This window comes from Ylistrum balloti, unplaced genomic scaffold, assembly GCF_031769215.1.
Source record: "Ylistrum balloti isolate Yb309-2 unplaced genomic scaffold, AGI_CSIRO_Ybal_v1 Utg370448, whole genome shotgun sequence".
NCBI lineage: Eukaryota > Metazoa > Mollusca > Bivalvia > Pectinida > Pectinidae > Ylistrum > Ylistrum balloti.
The window spans coordinates 355,001-380,205 of record NW_026782298.1 but is presented as its reverse complement, the minus strand read 5'-3'; the positions used below and the strand labels follow the sequence as shown (position 1 = coordinate 380,205).

At 35.4% G+C, this 25,205-nt stretch overlaps 1 protein-coding gene across 1 annotated transcript in view; it reads left to right on the top strand.

The window, feature by feature from the left end:
* Positions 1 to 547: 547 nt before the first annotated feature.
* The window catches only part of LOC132554871 (leucine-rich repeat-containing protein 71-like), a 35,380-nt gene continuing 10,722 nt past the window's right edge, over positions 548 to 25,205 (top strand). Inside the window, exons 1-12 of the mRNA XM_060219196.1 lie at positions 548 to 653; positions 1,148 to 1,366; positions 4,700 to 4,825; positions 5,846 to 5,921; positions 9,778 to 9,852; positions 10,158 to 10,226; positions 12,246 to 12,405; positions 12,685 to 12,768; positions 14,025 to 14,114; positions 14,586 to 14,693; positions 15,707 to 15,803; positions 24,795 to 24,830. Of these exons, the coding sequence (XP_060075179.1) occupies positions 569 to 653; positions 1,148 to 1,366; positions 4,700 to 4,825; positions 5,846 to 5,921; positions 9,778 to 9,852; positions 10,158 to 10,226; positions 12,246 to 12,405; positions 12,685 to 12,768; positions 14,025 to 14,114; positions 14,586 to 14,693; positions 15,707 to 15,803; positions 24,795 to 24,830 (1,225 nt within the window). The 5' untranslated portion in view covers positions 548 to 568. The remainder of the gene's footprint in view (positions 654 to 1,147; positions 1,367 to 4,699; positions 4,826 to 5,845; positions 5,922 to 9,777; positions 9,853 to 10,157; positions 10,227 to 12,245; positions 12,406 to 12,684; positions 12,769 to 14,024; positions 14,115 to 14,585; positions 14,694 to 15,706; positions 15,804 to 24,794; positions 24,831 to 25,205) is intronic.

Here is a 25,205-nt window from a genome sequence, read left to right as displayed (position 1 = left end):
CTAAGTATTCCAATACCCTGTCTAATCTGACCCCTAAGTATTCCAATACCCTGTCTAATCTGACCCCTAAGTATTCCAACATCCTGTCTAATCTGACCGCAAGTTAACAAGTATTATTTATATGATCAATGATAAATCTGCATGTGAGTGCCAAGTGACTTGTACTCATAGATTAGACAGGCTTATCCATGGATTTGTTGTAGTCCTTTTGTTATAGGATGAGACAGGTTATAACTATGACTTAAATATTGACCTTAACCTATGTTTAGTAATCTGTTGTAGTGTCAGACTAGACAAGTTGATATAATAGACATACAATTACTTATGTTAAATACAATCTGAATGTGAGCATGACTGTTAGATTTCATTAGTTCTCAAGTCAGATAAGTAAAAAAAAAACTAAAGTTTAGTATGTAAGGATGAAACCATACCACTTGTATAAGATATAATTACTTTATCACACTTTTACCAAATTTCTTTTGTCCAAGATAAATTGAGTAAAATTACAATTTGTAGTTTAACCATTGTTGTGTTTTTTCTTGTCACTAGAATCGCCAACCGTGTGAAGATGGGGAAGAAGGTGGAAAAATCCCTCAAGGAGAAAAATCAATCGGCTGTCAGCCAGGACGAAGATGATCCAAATAAAACTCCAGGTATGAAAAGCAGCTGTATAAGAATTAACAAAAATCAAGATAAAATTCCCGCTGATCAGAGATCTCAGACTGGGATGTGATTTCCTCTCACCCTGGACTGGTAAATCCATGCTGTGTAATGGTGTTAGATTTCTTTGTCTCACCCTAGTGTTGAGACAGGGGAACTCCCCATCAGCACATTGATATGACGTCATGTCAACAGTTCAATCATGTCAGTGATGTGAAGTATTTGCACAAGCCTAAACACATACAAGTACCTTATAAAGTGATCAGGGTTAGAGATAAACAATCATTCACTCCCGTGGAGGTGTAATAGGGTGATCTCAACCCTTGGGAAAGGTTTAAGTTCCAAGATGGTGAAATATCCTATCAGGCCTAGTCTTCCTTTGTGATGATTGTCATTCAGAATTGAAGTGTAATTAAATGTACTATATATTGTGAAGGAATCTATGTATTGATGTTTTTTTTTTGTTTGTTTGTTTTTTTTATAACAGAGCCATACAGCTGTACAGGAAATTTCCTAGCCGATTTTACAGAGCTATGCAAGAGAAGCAATATGGCTGTCATTCCTCCAGTTGTTCACAGGGCACGACCTCCGACCTCGCAGTCACAAGTTGAAAGTTCAAAACCTGAAAAGGGCAAAGAAAAAGGCAAGACAAGTGCACAACAGCAGCAGTCGGAGGTGGAACCTGATCCAGAATTAATGGAAGGTGGTGGGTAGATTGATGTGATGCTAACATTAATATCTAATCAAGCGGAAAATATGTAAATGAATTAAGTAGAAACAGATAAATTTCTTACGGCTAAGAAGAACATTTTCTTTTGCACATATTTGAATTCATGAAAATTTGTAAAAACACAATTTTAGATGTACCAGGTTTAGCTGGTGTGATTTTCAGATTCCTCTATGTGGTCTGATATTTTAAGAATTGTCCATGTTTAGTGGAGAGATTGAAGTTATAGATTTATAAATGTAGAGTGAGGTCCAGAAGGGATTTTAACGGTTGAGTGGATGCAGAAATCCCTGAGGGAGATCTCTTAATGTTGCATAGATACAGTAGAAATTACAGTGGAATTTCTATGATTTAATAAAGATAGATTTCCTAATGTTGATAGATAAGGTGATATGGAAGACAGCCAACTTAGTGTTGATTAAATGAAGAAATCCCAGTCCGAGTTCTCCCAATCATAATTAAGTCGGGGCTCTCCTTATGTATAGTAAAAAATGGGATCCCTTATAGGGCTCTCCTAATGTGAGTAAAAAGTGGGATCCCTTATAGGGCTCTCCTAATGTAGAATGAAAAGTGGGATCCCTTATAGGGCTCTCCTAATGTGAGTAAAAAATGGGATCCCTTATAGGGCTCTCCTAATGTGAGTAAAAAATGGGATCCCTTATAGGGCTCCTCTAATGTGAGTAAAAAATGGGATCCCTTATAGGGCTTTCCTAATATGAGTAAAAAATGGGATCCCTTATAGGGCTCTCCTAATGTGAGTAAAAAATGGGATCCCTTATAGGGCTCTTCTAATGTGAGTAAAAAATGGGATCCCATATAGGGCTCTCCTAATGTGAGTAAAAAATGGGATCCCTTATAGGGCTCTCCTAATGTGAGTAAAAGTGGGATCCCTTATAGGGCTCTCCTAATGTGAGTGAAAAGTCGGATCCCTTATAGGGATTATTGGGTAAATGAAGCCCAAACAGAGGTCAGTAGTGATTATACAGAGGTCAGTATGGATTATACAGAGGTCAGAATGGATTATACAGAGGTCAGTATGGATTATACAAAGGTCAGTATGGATTATATAGAGGTCAGTATAAATTATACAGATGTCAGAATGGATTATACAGAGGTCAGTAGGGATTATACAGAGGTCAATATGGATTATACAGAGGTCAGTATGGATTATACAGAGGTCAGAATGGATTATACAGAGGTCAGTATGGATTATACAGAGGTCAGTATGGATTATACAGAGGTCAGTATGGATTATACAGAGGTCAGTATGGATTATACAAAGGTCAGTATGGATTATACAGAGGTCAGTATAGATTATACAGAGGTCAGAATGGATTATACAGAGGTCAGTATGAATTATATCAGGGTGAAGTGCTGTGTTGGTGATGGAGATTACAGCTGTGTGATACAGAGACACTGTATGGGTTGAAATAGCCTGTGATATCTGTGTTTCATATTTGAATGATCTGATCTGTAGCATACAATTCTACTTCTTAAATACAGAGAACTTTTCTAGCTCAGTAACTATAGCATACTTGTCTATCCTAACTTCTACAAACCTGTCAGGTCTTTAACATTTTTTGTAAGAAAATTAAAAGTGAAGCATTATAATCGAAAAATACATCCTGAGTATCAGAAACAAATTTGAAACACTTTTATCACGTAAGTGTATAAAATTAATGCTTTTAAATAATTCACAAATAAGTCAAGTTTCCTGTATGTAGATGTAAGTGTTGTTTGTATATATGTATTAATGATGTGTTATATATTGTTGTTGTTGTTACATGTAGGTAGTATGTAGATATATATACTTACCTAACATCAATAAGTATTACAAACATGTAAATTATTGTAATCAAGAATTTAGAATTATCTATTTTTACCTGTCACATTTTTAATAAAATTAAATTTTTCAAATTTGTTCTGCTAAATGTTTAATTAAAAAGTTTTGATTTTACTTTGTACATTAACTATTTTACTTACTAAATTTTTGACAATCTGTCATTTTATATTTTTACAAGAAGAAAAATTTATATTAACCTGATAATTTTACCTTCAAATTTTATGTAAACAAAAATTACAAATGTCTTACCAAATTTTTACGACTTCCTTTGTACATTTAGCTTATCTTACTATCACAAAAACAATGGCTTTTGTGGCATGAATCGTTTATAAGGAATTTCCAGCAGTATCTTTATTCACGATTTTCTAACACTTCCTATCTTTATTTAATTCATTTAATTAGTTAGAATGGTTTGTTGTAGCTGGCCCAAAACTCTGTTAGGTTAGGAGCAAGAGAGAGTGTCCGAGATGTTGCGGCTTTAAGTGTTGGTTTGTCAGCGATATGTATTTTGTGTATAACAAATATATGTTTGTTACTTAAACGATGTTAGACTGCTACAGTGTGTATTTCTATATGCACTATATATCTAATGTATTTAGTCAATTAATCTACTCATACCCACCACCTGGCTGTAGATAGATGTGTTACAATCCTGTATACTTAGTCTATAGAGTTACAAAGATATTGTTTGTAGAAGTATGATGGAGATATTTACTATAAAGGGATAATGTTAGATATAGATAGTTTGTGTTAAGCAATATTTCATATTAATTGTTCTAGAGATATTTCAATAGATCTATTGAGATATTTCATAAACCACAATAGATTTCTTTCATATCATTAAATTTAGAGGGATATTTCATATAAAGTTACAGTGATTTTGAATGTAAATGTTTAGAGAGATTGTTTGGAGCTGTAAGTATTTTTTGACTACATATATAGGTATTTAAAGTTAAGATATTTTTTATTTGTAGCTCCAAGGTTATTTTATGGTATATATAGTTGCAGAAATTCTTTTTTTTTGGTAAAACTTCTGTTAAACTTCAAACAAAATAGAAAATTAAATAAATGAAGGAAAATTCCTGGGAAGGCATATAGAAGAGAACACCATATTTTTGAAATCTAGTCAACAGAGATATATTAGATATGAAGTTTTGGAATTCATTTGTCTGTTTAAAAATCATGTTTTTAATATAGGTGGTATATATTGTTTACTTCACAATTTTTAATTTCTTTTTCTTTTTTTTAAAAGATTTAAATTGGACATAAAAAACCGAGTTGAAATATGGAATATTGTACTTAAGTGTTCTTCAGTTGTATAAAAAAAAAATCACTTTAAAATTAAGAATTTTAGAAATGAAAGTTCAGCAAATTACTGTACAGTATAAAAAGTTAATATCAAACATTTGTTGATTTTGTCTTTGTTTTACCTTCAATTTTTTTATCTATTTTTCCCCCTTTATGAACAGAACCAGTTGAACCACCACCGAAGACCTTTGTGTTGAAGGAGAAATTTGAATATTTTAAACCCTCTGTCCAAGTAGAGATGGAGAACTATGACAAACCAGACACAGTCACCGAAATTTTCATCAGAGGTATACATAAGGAACATTTTTTTTATTTTTCCTTTTTACAAAATGGCCGATTCGGGTGCGACAAAAAGGCGATATAAAGAGGAAATGTTTGTCGAAATATCTAAACCGGCTCTCAATGCTAGTTAATGTTTTGAAAAAATTGTTTACACATATTTCATTAATAACAAACGGACATAAATGTAATGTCAGTATACTGCCAAAGATAATGTTATCTCCCCTTCTCTTATGTATTATGTATGACGTCACAATGTCGTTACCAAGATGTTATAATAAATGCATTGCCTGAAGATGACCGTTAGGTCTGAGAACGTTAGTGGAATACATTTGTCATGTTGATTTAATTCTTTTCAAATTTTTTATCGATATCCAGAGCATTTTTAAGTTACGTCTATATACATAGATATATATAGATATACAGGATTTTAATTGAGTTTTCATTTGGTATGACTTTTTATGAAACAATTAAGTCTTTCTAGTTTTTATATTGATGAGCCTTGTCTCACACAAATTAAAACTTAGATAAAAGTTTTATAAAATCTAATACGTAAAAACAATGTTAAAAGACGTTTGATCACATAATTCAGAAAATTTACATAAAGACAAGATTTGCAATAAACGTGTGAAGGACAAGATCAAAGAGAGTCAGCCGTTTTTAATTCATGATATAATTTCTTTGTTCATATTATGAGATCTTAATCAATTTCAATTGAGAATGAAAATCGATCCCGGGTATGAATAGTGATAAATACCCAGAAATGTTACGCTGGCAAATTCACCGCTGAATGTCTTAACCCATTGATATAAATAATGTTATTGACATGTTGGCACACCTGTAACTGTAATGTCACTAATATCATCATAGTTTCGTAATAATTAATATACATAATGTTAGTGATATGTCGACACACCTGTTACAGTGATGTCACTAATATCATCATAGTTCCGTAATAATTAAACTGAGGAAGATAAGTGTTACTTTATTTACATCCTAATACAAAGTCAACTTGACGTCGTTGACAGGTTGGAAGATTGATGAAGCGATGATGTCTACGTTTGCCCAGTGCTGGCCTGTTATGGAGAAACTCCACACAATCAAGTGAGTTACCTCCCCTTAGACCTTATAATCACCATGCTGATTTGCGATTTTCTTTTTCTTTCATTTTTGAGTAAAAATAGTTTTGATTTGTAATTCTATCAATATATGTGATTTTTCTCTTCATTCTCAAAAAAATAACACATTTTAATTTGGGGATATGAGGCTGTAAAAATCAGCTGTCGACCCAGTCCACAGATCAGCTGCCGTGTCCCTGGGAGCTCCCAGTCCACAGATCAGCTGCCGTGTCCCTGGGAGCTCCCAGTCCACAGATCAGCTGCCGTGTCCCTGGGAGCTCCCAGTCCGCAGATCAGCAGTCGTGTCCCTGGGAGCTCCCAGTCCACAAATCAGCTGCCGTGTCCCTGGGAGCTCCCAGTCCACAGATCAGCTGCCGTGTCCCTGGGAGCTCCCAGTCCACAAATCAGCTGCCGTGTCCCTGGGAGCTCCCAGTCCACAGATCAGCTGCCGTGTCCCTTGCAGCTCCCAGTCCACAGATCAGCAGTCGTGTCCCTGGGAGCTCCCAGTCCAGATCAGCTGCCGTGTCCCTTGCAGCTCCCAGTCCACAGATCAGCAGTCGTGTCCCTGGGAGCTCCCAGTCCACAGATCGGCTGTTGTGTCCCTGGGAGCTCCCAGTCCACAGATCAGCTGTCAAGTCCCTGGGAGCTCCCAGTCCACAGATCAGCTGTTATGTCCCTGGGAGCTCCCAGTCCACAGATCAGCTGCCGTGTCCCTGGGAGCTCCCAGTCCACAGATCAGCTGCCGTGTCCCTGGCAGCTCCCAGCCCACAGATCAGCAGTCAAGTCCCTGGGAGCTCCCAGTCCACAGATCAGCTGTCGTGTCCCTGGGAGCTCCCAGTCACAGATCAGTTGTTGTGTCCCTGGGAGCTCCCAGTCCACAGATCAGCTGCCATGTCCCTGGGAGCTTCCAGTCCACAGATCAGCTGTCGTGTCCCTGGGAGCTCCCAGTCCACAGATCAGCAGTCATGTCCAAAGGAAGCTCCCAGTCAACAGATCAGCTGTCAAGTCCCTGGGAGCTCCCAGTCAACAGATCAGCTGTCAAGTCCCTGGGAGCTCCCAGTCAACAGATCAGTTTACAGTGTTTGGACAAGAGCTTGAAAACCTAGTTAATCTATAACTTGTGAGATGTTTCTGGTTTCTGTTTAGTCTGTAGAACACTGACTTGACACTATAACTTGTGGTGTCTGTTTAGTCTGTAGAACACTGACTTGACACTATAACTTGTGGTGTCTGTTTAGTCTGTAGAACACTGACTTGACACTATAACTTGTGGTGTCTGTTTAGTCTGTAGAACACTGACTTGACACTATAACTTGTGGTGTCTGTTTAGTCTGTAGAACACTGACTTGACACTATAACTTGTGGTGTCTGTTTAGTCTGTAGAACACTGACTTGACACTAAACTTGTGGTGTCTGTTTAGTCTGTAGAACACTGACTTGACACTATAACTTTTGAGATGTTTTTGGTTTCTGTTTAGTCTGTAGAACACTGACTTGACACTATAACTTGTGGTGTCTGTTTAGTCTGTAGAACACTGACTAGACACTAAACTTGTGGTGTCTGTTTAGTCTGTAGAACACTGACTTGACACTATAACTTTTGAGATGTTTTTGGTTTCTGTTTAGTCTGTAGAACACTGACTTGACACTATAACTTGTGGTGTCTGTTTAGTCTGTAGAACACTGACTTGACACTATAACTTGTGAGATGTTTCTGGTTTCTGTTTAGTCTGAAGAACACTGACTTGACACTATAACTTTTGAGATGTTTTTGGTTTCTGTTTAGTCTGTGGAACACTGGCCTGACACTATAACTTGTGGTGTCTGTTTAGTCTGTACACTATAACTTGTGGTGTCTGTTTAGTCTGTGGAACACTGACTTGACACTTTAACTTTTGAGATGTTTTTGGTTTCTGTTTAGTCTGTGGAACACTGACCTGACACTATAACTTGTGGTGTCTGTTTAGTCTGTAGAACAGTCTGTAGAACACTGACTTGACACTATAACTTGTGAGATGTTTTTGGTTTCTGTTTAGTCTGTGGAACACTGACTTGACACTATAACTTGTGAGATGTTTTTGGTTTCTGTTTAGTCTGTGGAACACTGGCCTGACACTATAACTTGTGAGATGTTTTTGGTTTCTGTTTAGTCTGTGGAACACTGGCCTGACACTATAACTTGTGAGATGTTTTTGGTTTCTGTTTAGTCTGTGGAACACTGACTTGACACTTTAACTTGTGAGATGTTTCTGGTTTCTGTTTATTCTGTAGAACACTGACTTGACACTTTAACTTTTGAGATGTTTTTGGTTTCTGTTTAGTCTGTGGAACACTGGCCTGACACTATAACTTGTGGTGTCTGTTTAGTCTGTAGAACACTGACTTGACACTATAACTTGTGAGATGTTTTTTGTTTCTGTTTAGTCTGTGGAACACTGACTTGACACTATAACTTGTGAGATGTTTTTTGTTTCTGTTTAGTCTGTGGAACACTGGCCTGACACTATAACTTGTGGTGTCTGTTTAGTCTGTGGAACACTGACTTGACACTATAACTTGTGAGATGTTTTTTGTTTCTGTTTAGTCTGTGGAACACTGGCCTGACACTATAACTTGTGAGATGTTTTTGGTTTCTGTTTAGTCTGTGGAACACTGGCCTGACACTATAACTTGTGGTGTCTGTTTAGTCTGTAGAACACTGACTTGACACTATAACTTGTGAGATGTTTCTGGTTTCTGTTTAGTCTGTGGAACACTGGCCTGACACTATAACTTGTGGTGTCTGTTTAGTCTGTAGAACACTGACTTGACACTATAACTTGTGAGATGTTTTTGGTTTCTGTTTAGTCTGTGGAACACTGACTTGACACTTTAACTTTTGAGATGTTTTTGGTTTCTGTTTAGTCTGTGGAACACTGACCTGACACTATAACTTGTGAGATGTTTTTGGTTTCTGTTTAGTCTGTGGAACACTGACTTGACACTTTAACTTTTGAGATGTTTTTGGTTTCTGTTTAGTCTGTGGAACACTGGCCTGACACTATAACTTGTGAGATGTTTTTGGTTTCTGTTTAGTCTGTGGAACACTGACTTGACACTTTAACTTTTGAGATGTTTTTGGTTTCTGTTTAGTCTGTGGAACACTGGCCTGACACTATAACTTGTGAGATGTTTTTGGTTTCTGTTTATTCTGTAGAACACTGACTTGACACTATAACTTGTGAGATGTTTTTGGTTTCTGTTTAGTCTGTGGAACACTGGCCTGACACTATAACTTGTGAGATGTTTTTGGTTTCTGTTTAGTCTGTGGAACACTGACTTGACACTATAACTTGTGAGATGTTTCTGGTTTCTGTTTAGTCTGTGGAACACTGGCCTGACACTATAACTTGTGGTGTCTGTTTAGTCTGTAGAACACTGACTTGACACTATAACTTGTGGTGTCTGTTTAGTCTGTAGAACACTGACTTGACACTATAACTTGTGAGATGTTTTTGGTTTCTGTTTAGTCTGTGGAACACTGGCCTGACACTATAACTTGTGGTGTCTGTTTAGTCTGAAGAACACTGGCCTGACACTATAACTTGTGGTGTCTGTTTAGTCTGAAGAACACTGGCCTGACACTATAACTTGTGGTGTCTGTTTAGTCTGTAGAACACTGACTTGACACTATAACTTGTGGTGTCTGTTTAGTCTGTAGAACACTGGCCTGACACTATAACTTGTGGTGTCTGTTTAGTCTGTGGAACACTGGCCTGACACTATAACTTGTGGTGTCTGTTTAGTCTGTAGAACACTGGCCTGACACTATAACTTGTGAGATGTTTTTGGTTTCTGTTTAGTCTGTGGAACACTGGCCTGACAGGAGAGACAGTCACCATGATGGCTCACTGTATTCCCAACATCGTCAACCTCAGGTACCTTTTGATTTATACAATCTTTGGGATTAATTCTCAGTTTTTAGAGATACTTTATGTCTCCCAGTAAGATTCAAGCTAAGGTAACGTCTGATGACACAATAGTACAGGAGAACATGCTCACACACAGGTTAATATTTAAAGTAAAGAAAAAAATTCTAAAATTTCAATTTCAGGATTAAAAAAATGCCTTGTTCCTTATAATACTAAATTTACTTTGTTGCCTTGTTGGAGTGGCCCATACCTCCACTCTTGTAGATACAATAACCAGTGTATCAATGCTTTACCACTATGTATTTACCTAGAACACTGATACTGGATGGTAACTGTGTGGCAGCAGAGAACTGGCATGAACTGATGAGTGAAGAAAGTCCGTAAGTTGTTCAACTTCTTTCACCCTAAATATATTGGGCTGCATTAACTACCAGTATTTTTACTGTCATAATAAGTGTTATAATGTATCACTGTCATAATGTGTTATTGTCATAATGTGTTACTGTCATAATGTATTATTGTCATAATGTGTTACTGTCATAATGTATTATTGTCATAATGTGTTACTGTCATAATGTGTTATTGTCATAATGTGTTACTGTCATAATGTGTTACTGTCATAATGTATTATTGTCATGTGTTACTGTCATAATGTGTTACTGTCATAATGTGTTACTGTTATAATGTATTATTGTCATAATGTGTTACTGTTATAATGTATTACTGTTATAATTCCATAATATTATCCCTTTTTCTACATTTCTGATCAATAGTACACCATTGTCCCAAATCTGATCAACAATATACCATTGTCCCACATCTCTGATCAACAGTACACCATTGTCCCACATCTCTGATCAACAGTATACCATTGTCCCACATCTCTGATCAACAGTATACCATTGTCCCACATCTCTGATCAACAGTATACCATTGTCCCACATCTCTGATCAACAGTTTACCATTGTCCCACATCTCTGATCAACAGTATACCATTGTCCCACATCTCTGATCAACAGTATACCATTGTCCCACATCTCTGATCAACAGTATACCATTGTCCCACCATTGTCCCACATCTCTGATCAACAGTATACCATTGTCCCACATCTCTGATCAACAGTACACCATTGTCCCACATATCTGATCAACAGTATACCATTGTCCCACATCTCTGATCAACAGTACACCATTGTCCCACATCTCTGATCAACAGTTTACCATTGTCCCACATCTCTGATCAACAGTTTACCATTGTCCCACTTCTCTAATCAACAGTTTACCATTGTCCCACATCATCAACAGTATACCATTGTCCCACATCTCTGATCAACAGTATACCATTGTCCCACATATCTGATCAACAGTATACCATTGTCCCACATCTCTGATCAACAGTACACCATTGTCCCACATATCTGATCAACAGTATACCATTGTCCCACATCTCTGATCAACAGTACACCATTGTCCCACATCTCTGATCAACAGTTTACCATTGTCCCACATCTCTGATCAACAGTTTACCATTGTCCCACTTCTCTAATCAACAGTTTACCATTGTCCCACATCTCTGATCAACAGTATACCATTGTCCCACATCTCTGATCAACAGTATACCATTGTCCCACATATCTGATCAACAGTATACCATTGTCCCACATCTCTGATCAACAGTATACCATTGTCCCACACACCTCTATCTGATCAACAATATACCATTGTCCCACATCTCTGATCAACAGTATACCATTGTCCCACATCTCTGATCAACAGTATACCATTGTCCCACACACCTCTATCTGATCAACAGTATACCATTGTCCCACATCTCTGATCAACAGTATACCATTGTCCCACATCTCTGATCAACAGTTTACCATTGTCCCACATCTCTGATCAACAGTATACCATTGTCCCACATCTCTGATCAACAGTTTACCATTGTCCCACATCTCTGATCAACAGTTTACCATTGTCCCACATCTCTGATCAACAGTTTACCATTGTCCCACACACCTCTATCTGATCAACAGTTTACCATTGTCCCACATCTCTGATCAACAGTATAACATTGTCCCACATCTTTGATCAACAGTTTACCATTGTCCCACACACCTCTATCTGATCAACAGTTTACCATTGTCCCACATCTCTGATCAACAGTATAACATTGTCCCACATCTCTGATCAACAGTATACCATTGTCCCACATATCTGATCAACAGTATACCATTGTCCCACACACCTCTATCTGATCAACAGTATACCATTGTCCCACACTTCTGATCAACAGTTTACCATTGTCCCACATCTCTGATCAACAGTTTACCATTCTCCCACACACCTCTATCTGATCAACATTTCCAAAATGTAATGGTGCACCTTGTTTTGACCAGACTCCAGAACCTGTCGCTCAGACACTGTGGTATCACAAATAAGGGGGCACAGTCTATAGGGGGAGCTCTCGGTAACATCAAGAAGGCTAACATGAAACTCATCTCCCTCAACCTAGCCGGCAACATGATTGGTGATGTTGGTGCAGAACACATTGCTATGGTAACATATTATAAATAAGAAGTTGATAAACTTAGCATAAGATATCTTTATCAAATGGATAAATAAATATTTTATAAGAAATCATGTAACAGTTTAGATGCTCTCCTAGTTGGCCTGTATTATACTACAGTTAAATCTATACATCTCGTTTTATTTGTAAAGTTACATGATTATGTTACCTGTACCTGTTGGTTCCTAGGTTACACATATTTTACATGGTTATAATGGAGGTCATTTAAACTTCGAGAAAATCAGCTTTTTTTGTACAATTTCATTCAGGGACTTCGAATGAATAGGACTCTGATGTCACTGTCTATGGCATCCAATCAAATCGGAGATAACGGTGCTATAAAGTTGGGGGAGGTAAGCACATTATAATTCTTTATCAAGACAAAGGTCAGATTTATTTTTTAATAAAATGGGAAATTTTAGTACATTTAGGGCATTATTATTTAGCAATGTACTTCACATTAGAATATTGACAATGTCTTTATATTGTTGACAATGTATTTTATATTGTTGACAATGTATTGACAATGTCTTTATATTGTTGACAATGTATTGACAATGTCTTTATATTGTTGACAATGTTTTTATGTTGTTTACAATGTATTTATATTGTTGACAATGTATTTTATGTTGTTGACAATGTATTGTATATTGTTGACAATGTATTGACAATGTCTTTATATTGTTGACAATGTATTGTTCCACAATGTCTTTATATTGTTGACAATGTTTTTATGTTGTTTACAATGTATTTATATTGTTGACAATGTATTTATGTTGTTAACAATGTATTTTATATAATTGACAATGTATTTATATTGTTGACAATGTATTTATATTGTTGACAATGTATTTTATGTGGTTGACAATGTATTTATATTGTTGACAATGTATTTATGTTGTTGACAATGTATTTATGTTGTTGACAATGTTTTTATTTTGTTGACAATGTATTTTATATTTTTGACAATGTATTTATATTGTTGACAATGTATTTTATATTGTTGACAATGTATTTATATTGTTGACAATGTATTTTATGTTGTTGACAATGTATTTATATTGTTGACAATGTATTTATGTTGTTGACAATGTATTTATATTGTTGACAATGTATTTATGTTGTTGACAATGTTTTTATTTTGTTGACAATGTATTTATGTTGTTAACAATGTATTGTTTTTGTTGACAATGTATTTCATGTTGTTGACAATGTATTTATATTGTTGACAATGTATTTATATTGTTGACAATGTATTTTATGTTGTTGACAATGTATTTATATTGTTGACAATGTATTTATGTTGTTGACAATGTATTTATGTTGTTAACAATGTATTGTTTTTGTTGACAATGTATTTATGTTGTTGACAATGTTTTTATTTTGTTGACAATGTATTTATGTTGTTCACAATGTTTTTATTTTGTTGACAATGTATTTATGTTGTTGACAATGTTTTTATGTTGTTGACAATGTATTTATGTTGTTGACAATGTATTTATATTGTTTCCTTGTAAAAGAATATTGTTGATATTGTTTTAGAATATTGTAGTTTTTTTATACTTGTATGATCTGGGAACTTAATTCTAAATTATGTTTTTGTTGATAGGTACTATCTAGATTTCCTCTTTCACATGAAGAAGTTGTAGAGCGACGGAAACAGTTCTCAGAAAAAGGTTCCCCAGACAGAAATAAATCAGTAAGTGGATGATTAGACTTCAGAGAAAGGACTTTCCAGATACAAATATAAACAAGTCAAGAAAACACTTGGGTTAATCAATGTTTTCTTTAAATCAGAAGAGATTCGAGATTACTGTAGAATGATTAATTTTTGTGTGGAGTTTTTTTTGGTTGAGTTCCAGAATGATCTTAAACCACATACTTATATGTGTCCATGAATTTTTAAATTGAGTAGAATTGTACCTATTGAGCTATAGTTATCTATGAAGCTAAATGTTTATGAAATAGCAAACTTTGGAAAAACCATGAAAATTATGCACCACAAAAATATAGATTTTACAGTTTTGTTAAAGTAGGTCAGTAACCATTGGTCACATTTTCATCATATCTTAGATTAACAGTTTCACTTACAACTATTTACCTATATAAATAAATGTGAAACCTATGCTAGGAAGCATTCCTATGACCTTGTTGTATTTGATGTACTTAGCCACCACCAAGTCGACGGGCAGACTCTAAGGACCGCCCCGGAAGTGTACGCAGCAGTTCACATGCAGATAAAGACAAGAAGGCAGGCAAACCATCTGGAAAAAAGAAGGTGTGAACTAATGTAGAAAACCTCTACTCAGATATATCAAAATACCTCAATTATAAGGGTCCTTTATTTTCATATTGATTAAAATCTTACAAAGTTTGGCCCTCATCATGCACATTATACAATACAAATTTTGTGCCTTTTATGCACATATTGTAATACTAAATTTGGCCCTAGTAATGTACATTACAAATACAAAGTTTGGCCAAGGTCGTGTACAGTATGAAATACAATGTTTGGCCCAGAAATCATGTACCTTACTATAGAAAAATTGGCCCTAGTCACGCACGTACCTTACTATAGAAAAATTGGCCCTAGTCAAGTTACTTACAATAGAAAAATTAGCCTTGTTCATGTACCTTACAATAGAAAAATTGGCCCTAGTCACGTCACTTACAATAGAAAAATTGGCCCTGTTCATGTACCTTACAATAGAGAAATTGGCCCTAGTCACATTACTTACTATAGAAAAATTGGCCCTGTTCATGTACCTTACAATAGAAAAATTGGCCCTGTTCATGTACCTTACAATAGAAAAATTGGCCCCGTTCATGTACCTTACTATAGAAAAATTGACCCTAGTCACGTTACTTACAATAGAAAATTGGCCCTGTTCATGTACCTTACAATAGAGAAATTGGCCCCGTTCATGTACCTTACAATAGAAAAATTGGCCCTAGTCACGTTACTTACAATAGAAAATTGGCCCTGTTCATGTACCTTACAATAGAGAAATTGGCCCTGTTCATGTACCTTACAATAGAAAAATTGGCCCCGTTCATGTACCTTACAATAGAGAAATTGGCCCCGTTCATGTACCTTACAATAGAAAAATTGGCCCTAGTCACGTTACTTACTATAGAAAATTGGCCCTGTTCATGTACCTTACAATAGAGAAATTGGCCCCGTTCATGTACCTTACAATAGAAAAATTGGCCCTAGTCATGTTACTTACAATAGAAATATTGGCCCTAGTCACCTATTTATATCACTGTTGTAAACCTGTCTGGTTGTAGGAAGGTAAGGGTGGGAAAGATGCTAAAGAAGAGGAGAAACATGACAAAACTAAAGGAGGGAAGAAAGAAAAGGATGAGAAAGGTGGCCAAAAGAAAGGTGAATAAGAACACTGACATAGTAATGTGTTTAATTGTTTGATGATTTCACTGTATGCTGTTGTGGTGTTGTATTTTGTATCAAACTTTTGACATCAGTTTCTTAAAAAAAATGATCAATCACATTGAATGTTGAAGTATTACTTTCATTGTCATTTCTGTGTCAATATGTTTTAGGTAACATTATTATAAAATCTTAAATACTGATTGTAGAGATAAATTTGTATTAAATCCTTAATGACCATTGTATTTCTATGTAAAATACGTCATGAATATTTCTGATACCTATATGATAGTAATTGGCAAGGGGAGGTAACCATGGAATGAAGGTTTTCTTCTCCTCATTTTTTCTTGTCCCGTTTCTGATTCTTTATGAATGGATTTGACTTTTGAACTTAATTACATCGGACAACAAAAGATTCATTAGGAATTTGTAAGAACTTCTTAGTTTTATTTCTCAAGTGGTGTTCACAGTCAATTTGGAGGAAATCAGTCTCATTCTAAATCCCAAAAAAACTTGAATTAATTAAAGTTTCATGACGTAGTACACACATATGTTCTAGATATGACATAGTAACATCTAGGCAACATTGAAGTTCAAAATTATACCACACAGAGTAGACCTTCAAACCGTAGAGTCAGTTACAATATTATACCACACAGAGTAGACCTTCAAACCGTAGAGTCAGTTACAATATTATACCACACAGAGTAGACCTTCAAACCGTAGAGTCAGTTACAATATTATACCACACAGAGTAGACCTTCAAACAGTAGAGTTAAACAGTAGAGTTAAGTCAGTTACAAAATTATACCTCACAGAGTAGACCTTCAAACAGTAGAGTTAAGTCAGTTACAAAATTATACCTCACAGAGTAGACCTTCAAACAGTAGAGTTAAGTCAGTTACAAAATTATACCACACAGAGTAGACCTTCAAAGTGATGTCAATTTTAAACTTTTCTGCATGTTTTTATCCATATCATAGATTCCTCTAAGTTTATCATGAAGATTTATTGTAAGGAGATCTATCTCCGCATTTTGTGTCCGTTGTGGCAGACAGTTGTCAGGGGCACTGCTCCCCAAACATGGAAATTTTTGAGATACATTGGAATATTAGTATTGATAATGACTAATCGTGGTGTATCCTTAGCATAGTATTTATGTGCCTGAACTGTATAATTTAATCAAATATTGTTAGAGGGAAAGTTAGAAAAGGTTTGTACGAAAGAATTAATGTTCGTAAACCAAATTTGTTAGAAGCACTGTAATTAGAATGACAAAGCAAAATGTTCAATTTGTGACTCGACCTTTGACCTTTTAAAAGGTCATAAGGCAAACTACATAAAAACATGCTTCTTCATAGATAAAAACATGCTTTAGAATAAAGTTATGTTAGGATTCAGTTTCAAGTCTAGTGTTTCTAAGCTTATTTTGAGCCCGTTTCATTAAATGCCAAGGGCTTATTTTTTATTTACTTATCAATTTATTTTTTTCACATGTTATTTTCTGCACCTGAAATTTGTAAAATTTCTTAGTCCTGAAAAGAATTTTTTCCTCATGCAATATTTTCAACTGGTCAAGAAGGATTATTTTTGTAACCTTTTTTTTGACTGGCCAGGACTTAATCTGACTTAAAACAATGTTCATTGTAATGCTGATATATAGCTCTATAGAAAACAATGACCAGTAACAGCAATTTTAGAAAATATTGTAAAAAGAATCCTTCTCAGTATAAAGCACTTTGCACAGATAATTTTTTCCTCATCTCTGGTTTTGCTACTTTTCGTCATCTCGTAATGTATGAAAACAAGAGTCTTTACAATTAGGATGTAGAAACATTTGTGAAAGTTCATAACATGTAGGTAGACATTGAAGGGGCTGTTTTTATCCTGAAATAAACTAAGGAGTTCTACTGAAACAGCATTAGATATGGGTGGGCTTATCACGTGGTATAGTTCTGCTGCAGGATCAACACAGTGTGAAGGGAGCCTTACTGGGGACAGTTCATCTCTGTAAAATACATTAGACAAGAAAAATTCATGCTATATGTGGACTTTTTTCACCATGGCCTTGAGTTTGTCCACAATCTGAGCTCAAGCTTAAGCTTCCTCACAATGGAGAGCTTAAACAGAGCTTGAGTTGGATTTGATTCAAGGGGTGATGAAAGTCTTTGTCAGTAATACAGGAGAGTTGAGGATAGTCACGGCAAAACCAGGGATGTGGAAATGTTTGTTTTCTGGAACAGGTGTAGAGGTTAAACATGCTTTTGTTTTTACCTTGTACAGATTCCCGAGGAGGAAAAGGTTAATGAGCACATGTTCTTTTGTCTATATCCTACTGGTGTGGCTAGAAAATACCGAGGGATACTCAAGATAGGCTTAATCCACGCAAACACACCGCGTATAGTACACTCAATACAACTTGATCAGTACTGTAAACTGTTTGGAAATTATTTTTAACATCTTTTTTGTTTTTTTGGACTAAACATTTTTCTAAACTTGAATATTTTAATAGTGGTAATTAAAAATTTTGATAGTCTAAAAATTGTGATAATTTAATTTCTGGACTCTGAAAGAAATTATTGCATTTAATGTTGTCTGTATTTTCATAGGTTCATGGTTTTCTGATTGTTCAAAAATATTCAACCAAATACTAAAACTGTAATGAACTGTATCTATATATACTTTGTCTATATCTATAAATAGATATGATGAGTATGTGTACTTGCCTGGAATAGGTCTTACTTGAGTATCCAAGTCTTGATGTCAGCACAGATTGACCTGTATTATCAATACCACAGCTATTCATTATAGTGACCGTTACTGTCCAGACTTTAGGTCATCATAGTGACCATTACTGTCCAGACTTCAGGTCGTCATAGTGACCGTTACTGTCCAGATTTTAGGTCGTCATAGTGACCATTACTGTCCAGACTTTAGGTCATCATAGTGACCATTACTGTCCTGAATTTAGGTCATCATAGTGACAGTTACTGTGCAGATTTTAGGTCATCATAGTGACTGTTACTGTCCAGATTTTAGGTCGTCATAGTGACCGTTACTGTCCAGATTTTAGGTCGTCATAGTGACCGTTACTGTCCAGATTTTAGGTCGTCATAGTGACCATTACTGTCCAGACTTTAGGTCATCATAGTGACAGTTACTGTGCAGAATTTAGGTCATCATAGTGACTGTTTTTGTCCAGACTTTAGGTCATCATAGTGACCATTACTGTCCAGACTTCAGGTCGTCATAGTTACCGTTACTGTCCAGATTTTAGGTCATCATAGTGACTGTTACTGTCCAGATTTTAGGTCATCATAGTGACCGTTACTGTCCAGACTTCAGGTCATCATAGTGTCCGTTACTGTCCAGATTTTAGGTCATCATAGTGACCGTTACTGTCCAGATTTTAGGTCGTCATAGTGACCGTTACTGTCCAGATTTTAGGTCATCATAGTGACCGTTACTGTCCAGATTTTAGGTTGTCATAGTGACCGTTACTGTCCAGATTTTTGGTCGTCATAGTGACCATTACTGTCCAGACTTTAGGTCATCATAGTGACCATTACTGTCCAGACTTTAGGTCATCATAGTGACCGTTACTGTCCAGACTTTAAGGTCCAATATATTCCATCTACAGATACTAGCAATGTAACATCTGTTTTTGTTTTTATCTAAAATTCCTCAAAAATGTCATTTGAATATAATTTGAAGATGAAAATCACAAGAGTTTTGGAGACCCACACAGTTTTATTTGAAACACAGAAATCGTGGATAGCTCTATTTTGGTCAAAGATTTATTAATCGTGCAATTAGCTTGAGAACTTGTATATTTAGTTTGAAATATATTATGAAAGTTGTACGATAGGTATTGTTGCATGTTAATCTGTGTGGCATCTTGGTACTCTACTGTCCAAGATTAAATGCTGTTCACTGCCGCGGCACAGCATGACCATTCAGCCGAGATAACGATACCAAACACATTGTTTACATTAGATAAATATACTGTATTATGATACATCTGAGTTTGTGTTTTTATAGAAATAATTTTAAAAGAATCATCAATTTAAATCTGTATTTGATAATAAAAATAAAGAAAATTATTCTCGTCAACATATAATCACCAAAATTATGGAAATTTTTACAGAAGTGAGCTGATTTTAACTGTTGGTATAATGATTTGTGATTAATTGAGTCTGATGAATGGTCTGATGTGTCGACTGGCCTCTCTATATTACATGTCTTAAGCTTGTCTAAGGTAGCGGGTATGTAAACCTTGTCTAGCTTGTGTTCAATGATAATAGTCTAGGGTTAAAGGTATAGACACCTTGTGTAGGGTGACAGGTAGACACCTGGTGTAGGGTGGCAGGTAGACACCTGGTGTAGGGTGGCAGGTAGACACCTGGTGTAAGGTGACAGGTAGACACCTTGTGTAGGGTGGCAGGTAGACACCTGGTGTAAGGTGACAGGTAGACACCTTGTGTAGGGTGACAGGTAGACATGTGGTGTAGGGTGGCAGGTAGACACCTGGAGTAAGGTGACAGGTAGACATCTTGTGTAGGGTGACAGGTAGGCACGTGGTGTAGGGTGGCAGGTAGACACCTGGTGTAAGGTGACAGGTAGATACCTTGTGTAGGGTGACAGGTAGACACCTGGTGTAGGGTAACAGGTAGACACCTGGTGTAAGGTGACAGGTAAACACCTTGTGTAGGGTGGCAGGTAGACACCTGGTGTAAGGTGACAGGTAGAAACCTTGTGTAAGGTGACAGGTAGACACCTTGTGTAGGGTGACAGGTGGACAAGTGGTGTAGGGTGACAGGTAGTCACCTGGTGTAGGGTGACAGGCAGACACCTTGTGTAGGGTGACAGGCAGACACCTGGTGTAGGGTGACAGGTAGACACCTGGTGTAAGGTGACAGGTAAACACCTTGTGTAGGGTGGCAGATAGACACCTGGTGTAAGGTGACAGGTAGAAACCTTGTGTAGGGTGGCAGGTAGACACCTGGTGTAGGGTGACAGGTAGACACCTAGTGTAAGGTGACAGGTAGACACCTGGTGTAAGGTGACAGGTAGACACCTTGTGTAGGGTGACAGGTGGACAAGTGGTGTAGGGTGACAGGTAGTCACCTGGTGTAGGGTGACAGGCAGACACCTTGTATAGGATGACAGGTAGACACCTGGTGTAAGGTGACAGGTAGACACCTTGTGTAGGGTGGCAGGTAGACACCTGGTGTAGGGTGGAAGGTAGACACCTGGTGTAAGGTGACAGGTAGACACCTTTTGTAGGGTGACAGATAGGCGCGTGATGTAGGGTGACAGGTAGACAAGTGGTATAGGGTGACAGGTAGACACCTGGTGTAGGGTGACAGGAAGACACCTGGTGTAGTGTGGAAGAAGACACCTGGTGTATATTGACAAATAGATACTTGACGTAGGGTAACAGATACATACTTGGTGACAGAGTTGAGTGACAGGTAGACACCTGGTGAAGGGTGACAGAGTTCAGTGACAGGTAGACACCAGGCCTATGTTGCTTAAAGCTTGGTTAGGGTAATGATACAATCCAGCTTTTACTAGCAGACATTGAAATTCATTTCAACAGTAAATTGTTATAGACGGTACAGATTTTAAACTTTATTTTAAGGAAAGTTGTGAAGTTATTATGGTCTGTTATTTTCAATGGACTACATTATTTATGTTACATTGTTATGCCCTGTTTTAATGTCTTACCTTCAGTATGTAGACTGGATAATAGTTTGTATGTAATTGAGATTCTATACCTTCATATCACAGACTTTCTGATTGCAGCACTTAAGTCTTTAGCTCGCTGTGGCTATGCCTATAAACCCCATAGTGAAAAATTCACACCCTGCCAACTGACACTCAAAAATACCTGTTATCACAGCTTTCAGGAGGGGATATCTTAATGCATAAAAACTGAGAATTAAGAAATCATACTTTTGGTAGATTTATTTGGTATTAGATAAAGATTAAAGAATTGATATCCTGTGCTAACGTCTGAACTGTGGACGCATTTTCTCTATATAGACAACTTCATACTAAAGACAACTCTTAAACCCTATGCAATTAGCTTAGAAAATTTCACAGATCTGTAAAATCAATGCTGGTTAACAATTTTATAGTCAAAAGACATTTTGATAGATAAAAATCATCATGAGGGAATGTTGTATTAAATTAAAAAGCAATATGTTTGATTTTCTTCCAAGACACAGTAAGGCCTTTATATAACATCACACTTTCATTTCTAAATTGTAAAATTTTCAGCCTCAACAGGTATGTCACATTAGATTGGATTTCGATATTTTTGTGTTTTGAACTTTGAAATTTTGAGTTTTGTTGTGTTGTCACTACAATATATTGATTACAGGGTCAATGCCAGAGCGAGGCTCACAACAACATGCCTTCCTACTCAGGACAGGTCTGATCGAGGCATATTACTTCATTAACCAAAAAATGCTTTAATTCTAATGAACAAAGGAAATTAATAAGATCCACATTTCAAAATTAGGAAAATTATCTTTGTTAGTTACAGGAAATTTGAATCTATCTTTATGCAAATTTTTGCAGCATGGGATCTTGTGCGGTCCAAACTTTTCCTATCAGGTATCCAGTTTGTCTGGTTAAGATGGCAGACAGTAAATAAATGAGGAAACACTTTAATAATTATTAGCTGACATGACAACAATGATTAATATAAATAATATTGAGGCAAACAATATAACATGATAACATCACCTTTTGTGTTTGTTTACTGGTAAACAAATATAACTTACTTCTTATCATGTTTATATACTGTATACTTAAAGATTGATTGAAATAATATATAACAAAATATCTAAACACTGAAAACCAAAATAAAGACATTTTGAGTAAAACAAATATATCTTGATTTAAATGTGAACATGCAATCACACATAATAAATTAGGTTTCCATTAGGTTTTTACTTTAAAAGAGTCATCACACCTGTTACAGTGAGAAATCAAACTAACTTTAAGGAAATGAACTACAGTTATTATGAAAGATGTTTCCTGATAAAGACTATAATTATTATGAAATACATTTCCTGAAATAGACTATAATTATTCTGAAATATGTTTCCTGATAAAGATTATAATTATTATGAAATACATTTCCTGAAATAGACTGTAATTATTCTGAAAGATGTTTCCTGATAGAGACTATAACTATTATGAAATACATTTCCTGAAATAGACTATAATTATTCTTAAAGATGTTTCCTGATAAAGACTATAACTATTATGAAATACATTTCCTGAAATGGACGATAATTATTTTGAAAGATGTTTCCTGTTTTTAAGACGTAGGCGTTCAGAGAATCAGTCTAAGACTAAAGTGATCTATAATTATCTTTAATTTGAGAATCTGCAAATATTCAAAATTATAGTAAATGATAAACCATCCTGCAATTCTTACCTACATTTTTTGAAGTCCTGGACTTCTCCGTATAAGTCCATGATAAAATATCTCTGTCAGGATTTTAGGCTAAACATAATACAGTTACAGTTTCAACCTGTTACTACCAATCCTAGCTTTCTGATTGGTGGAAATATTCCAGTCGTATTTCTGTGACCCCTGGCTACACTTTTTTATGGAGTGTCCTAGGCTCGGTTATAACCGGAATAAGGACGTTCAGCTCAAAAAAATAAAAAAAAAAAAACAACTTTTTTATGGTCAGTTTTAATACATTTTGCTTCAGTGATTTACCACTTTTTGCAGTTATCTAAGAATCTTCAAATAATGAACAATGACTTATATGTCCTGTATGATTATAAGTAAAATATAACTTTTGTAAACATTATTGTTTGTTTAATAGTAAGGGGAGATAACTCCCTATGTAATGTTTTACAGTAAGGAAAGATAACTCCCTGTATGATGTATGACATCAGAAGGTTGGTGTGGAAATAGAACACTTTTTTGCATGTGGCTGAATTTGTTTTCATTTTTCAAACAAGCTTTTTTTTTTTTTTTTTTTTTTTGCTTTGATGAAGGAATTAAGAAGTATAAATTTTCAAATGAGTTTCTGTATTGATTGTCAGATTTCATGGAAGATTTTCACAGGTTTAAAGTGAAGATTGTATTCGAAACTCTAGTGTATAAATTTGATTTCCTTGGTAATGACGGACACTGCATGTATTTTTCTCTGAAGATTTTTATCATTAACTTTAGTTAGAGACTAAACTGATAGCTCTTTAGTTAGTGTCTCATCCAAATGTAATTATTTCCACTAATAAACTATTATTCCAGGACATATAAGACGTTCTCAGATCAAATTTATCATATAGGTATATCTTATTATCATCTTATTGTTCTCCAGATTAATATATCAACTGATCTCACTCTGTTTTATTTCTGATGTTTCAACTTATCTGTACATTATTGTATCATTCCACCAAACTGGATCACTGTTAGTTGACATGTTCTCATTGATATCTGATTGAAATCTTTGTATTTCAATTCAGCTTTGAGATGAATTTTAATGATTTAAAAATAACACATATTTCATACAATGTGATAACACCTTGAAGTATGTGTTCTTTGTTAGTTACTACAGTGGGTTTTTAGAATACAAAAGTGTATTTTGTTTTCTCATGAGGTTATCAATGGTGATACATTTAGCAAGTGAAGGGTTACATGCCTTTAGGTTGTTAATTAATATCAGTATTGTTAAGATTTCAATTAAATTACTGTTGATTTTAGCAAGCTCATTAAATAATTAAGATAGTAAAGAATCAGTGTCCACACTTGTTACTTTGTCATGAATATTCAACACTGATTAATATTTCATGAATATTCAACACTGATTAATATTTCATGAATATTCAACATTGATTAATATTTCATAAATATTCAGCATTGATTAATATTTCATGAATATTCAATACTTACTGATTAATATTCATGTCTCATTCTCATCTGGTCTTGTAACTCATTTCTGCTCACTACAGACAAAGGATCTAGTGTCGGGGGTAGGAGCTCTGGAGGTAAGTCTTCAGCCTCTCATTTACATATCTCCTTTGAATATGTAATACCTCATAATTTACATAATCACTCCTGTTCCTGATGTCCTAGTATATCTGTTGAATATGTATCTATGATAATTTTACATGCTATACTTATATACATAATCATTCCTTGTTAGCACTGATATAAATATTAATTACTTTGATATATCTTGTCTACAATGTTGGGACACACAGCTCTTTGTGATTTTGTATTACTGTATTACTTTTTTATTACATCGTTCATATTATACAAATAACTTTCCTATTCTTTTTCTGAAATGCAGCATACTTATCTTGAATGAAACCAATTTTACTACATTATCGTTACTGTAACATTGTACCGTTAGAACTGTG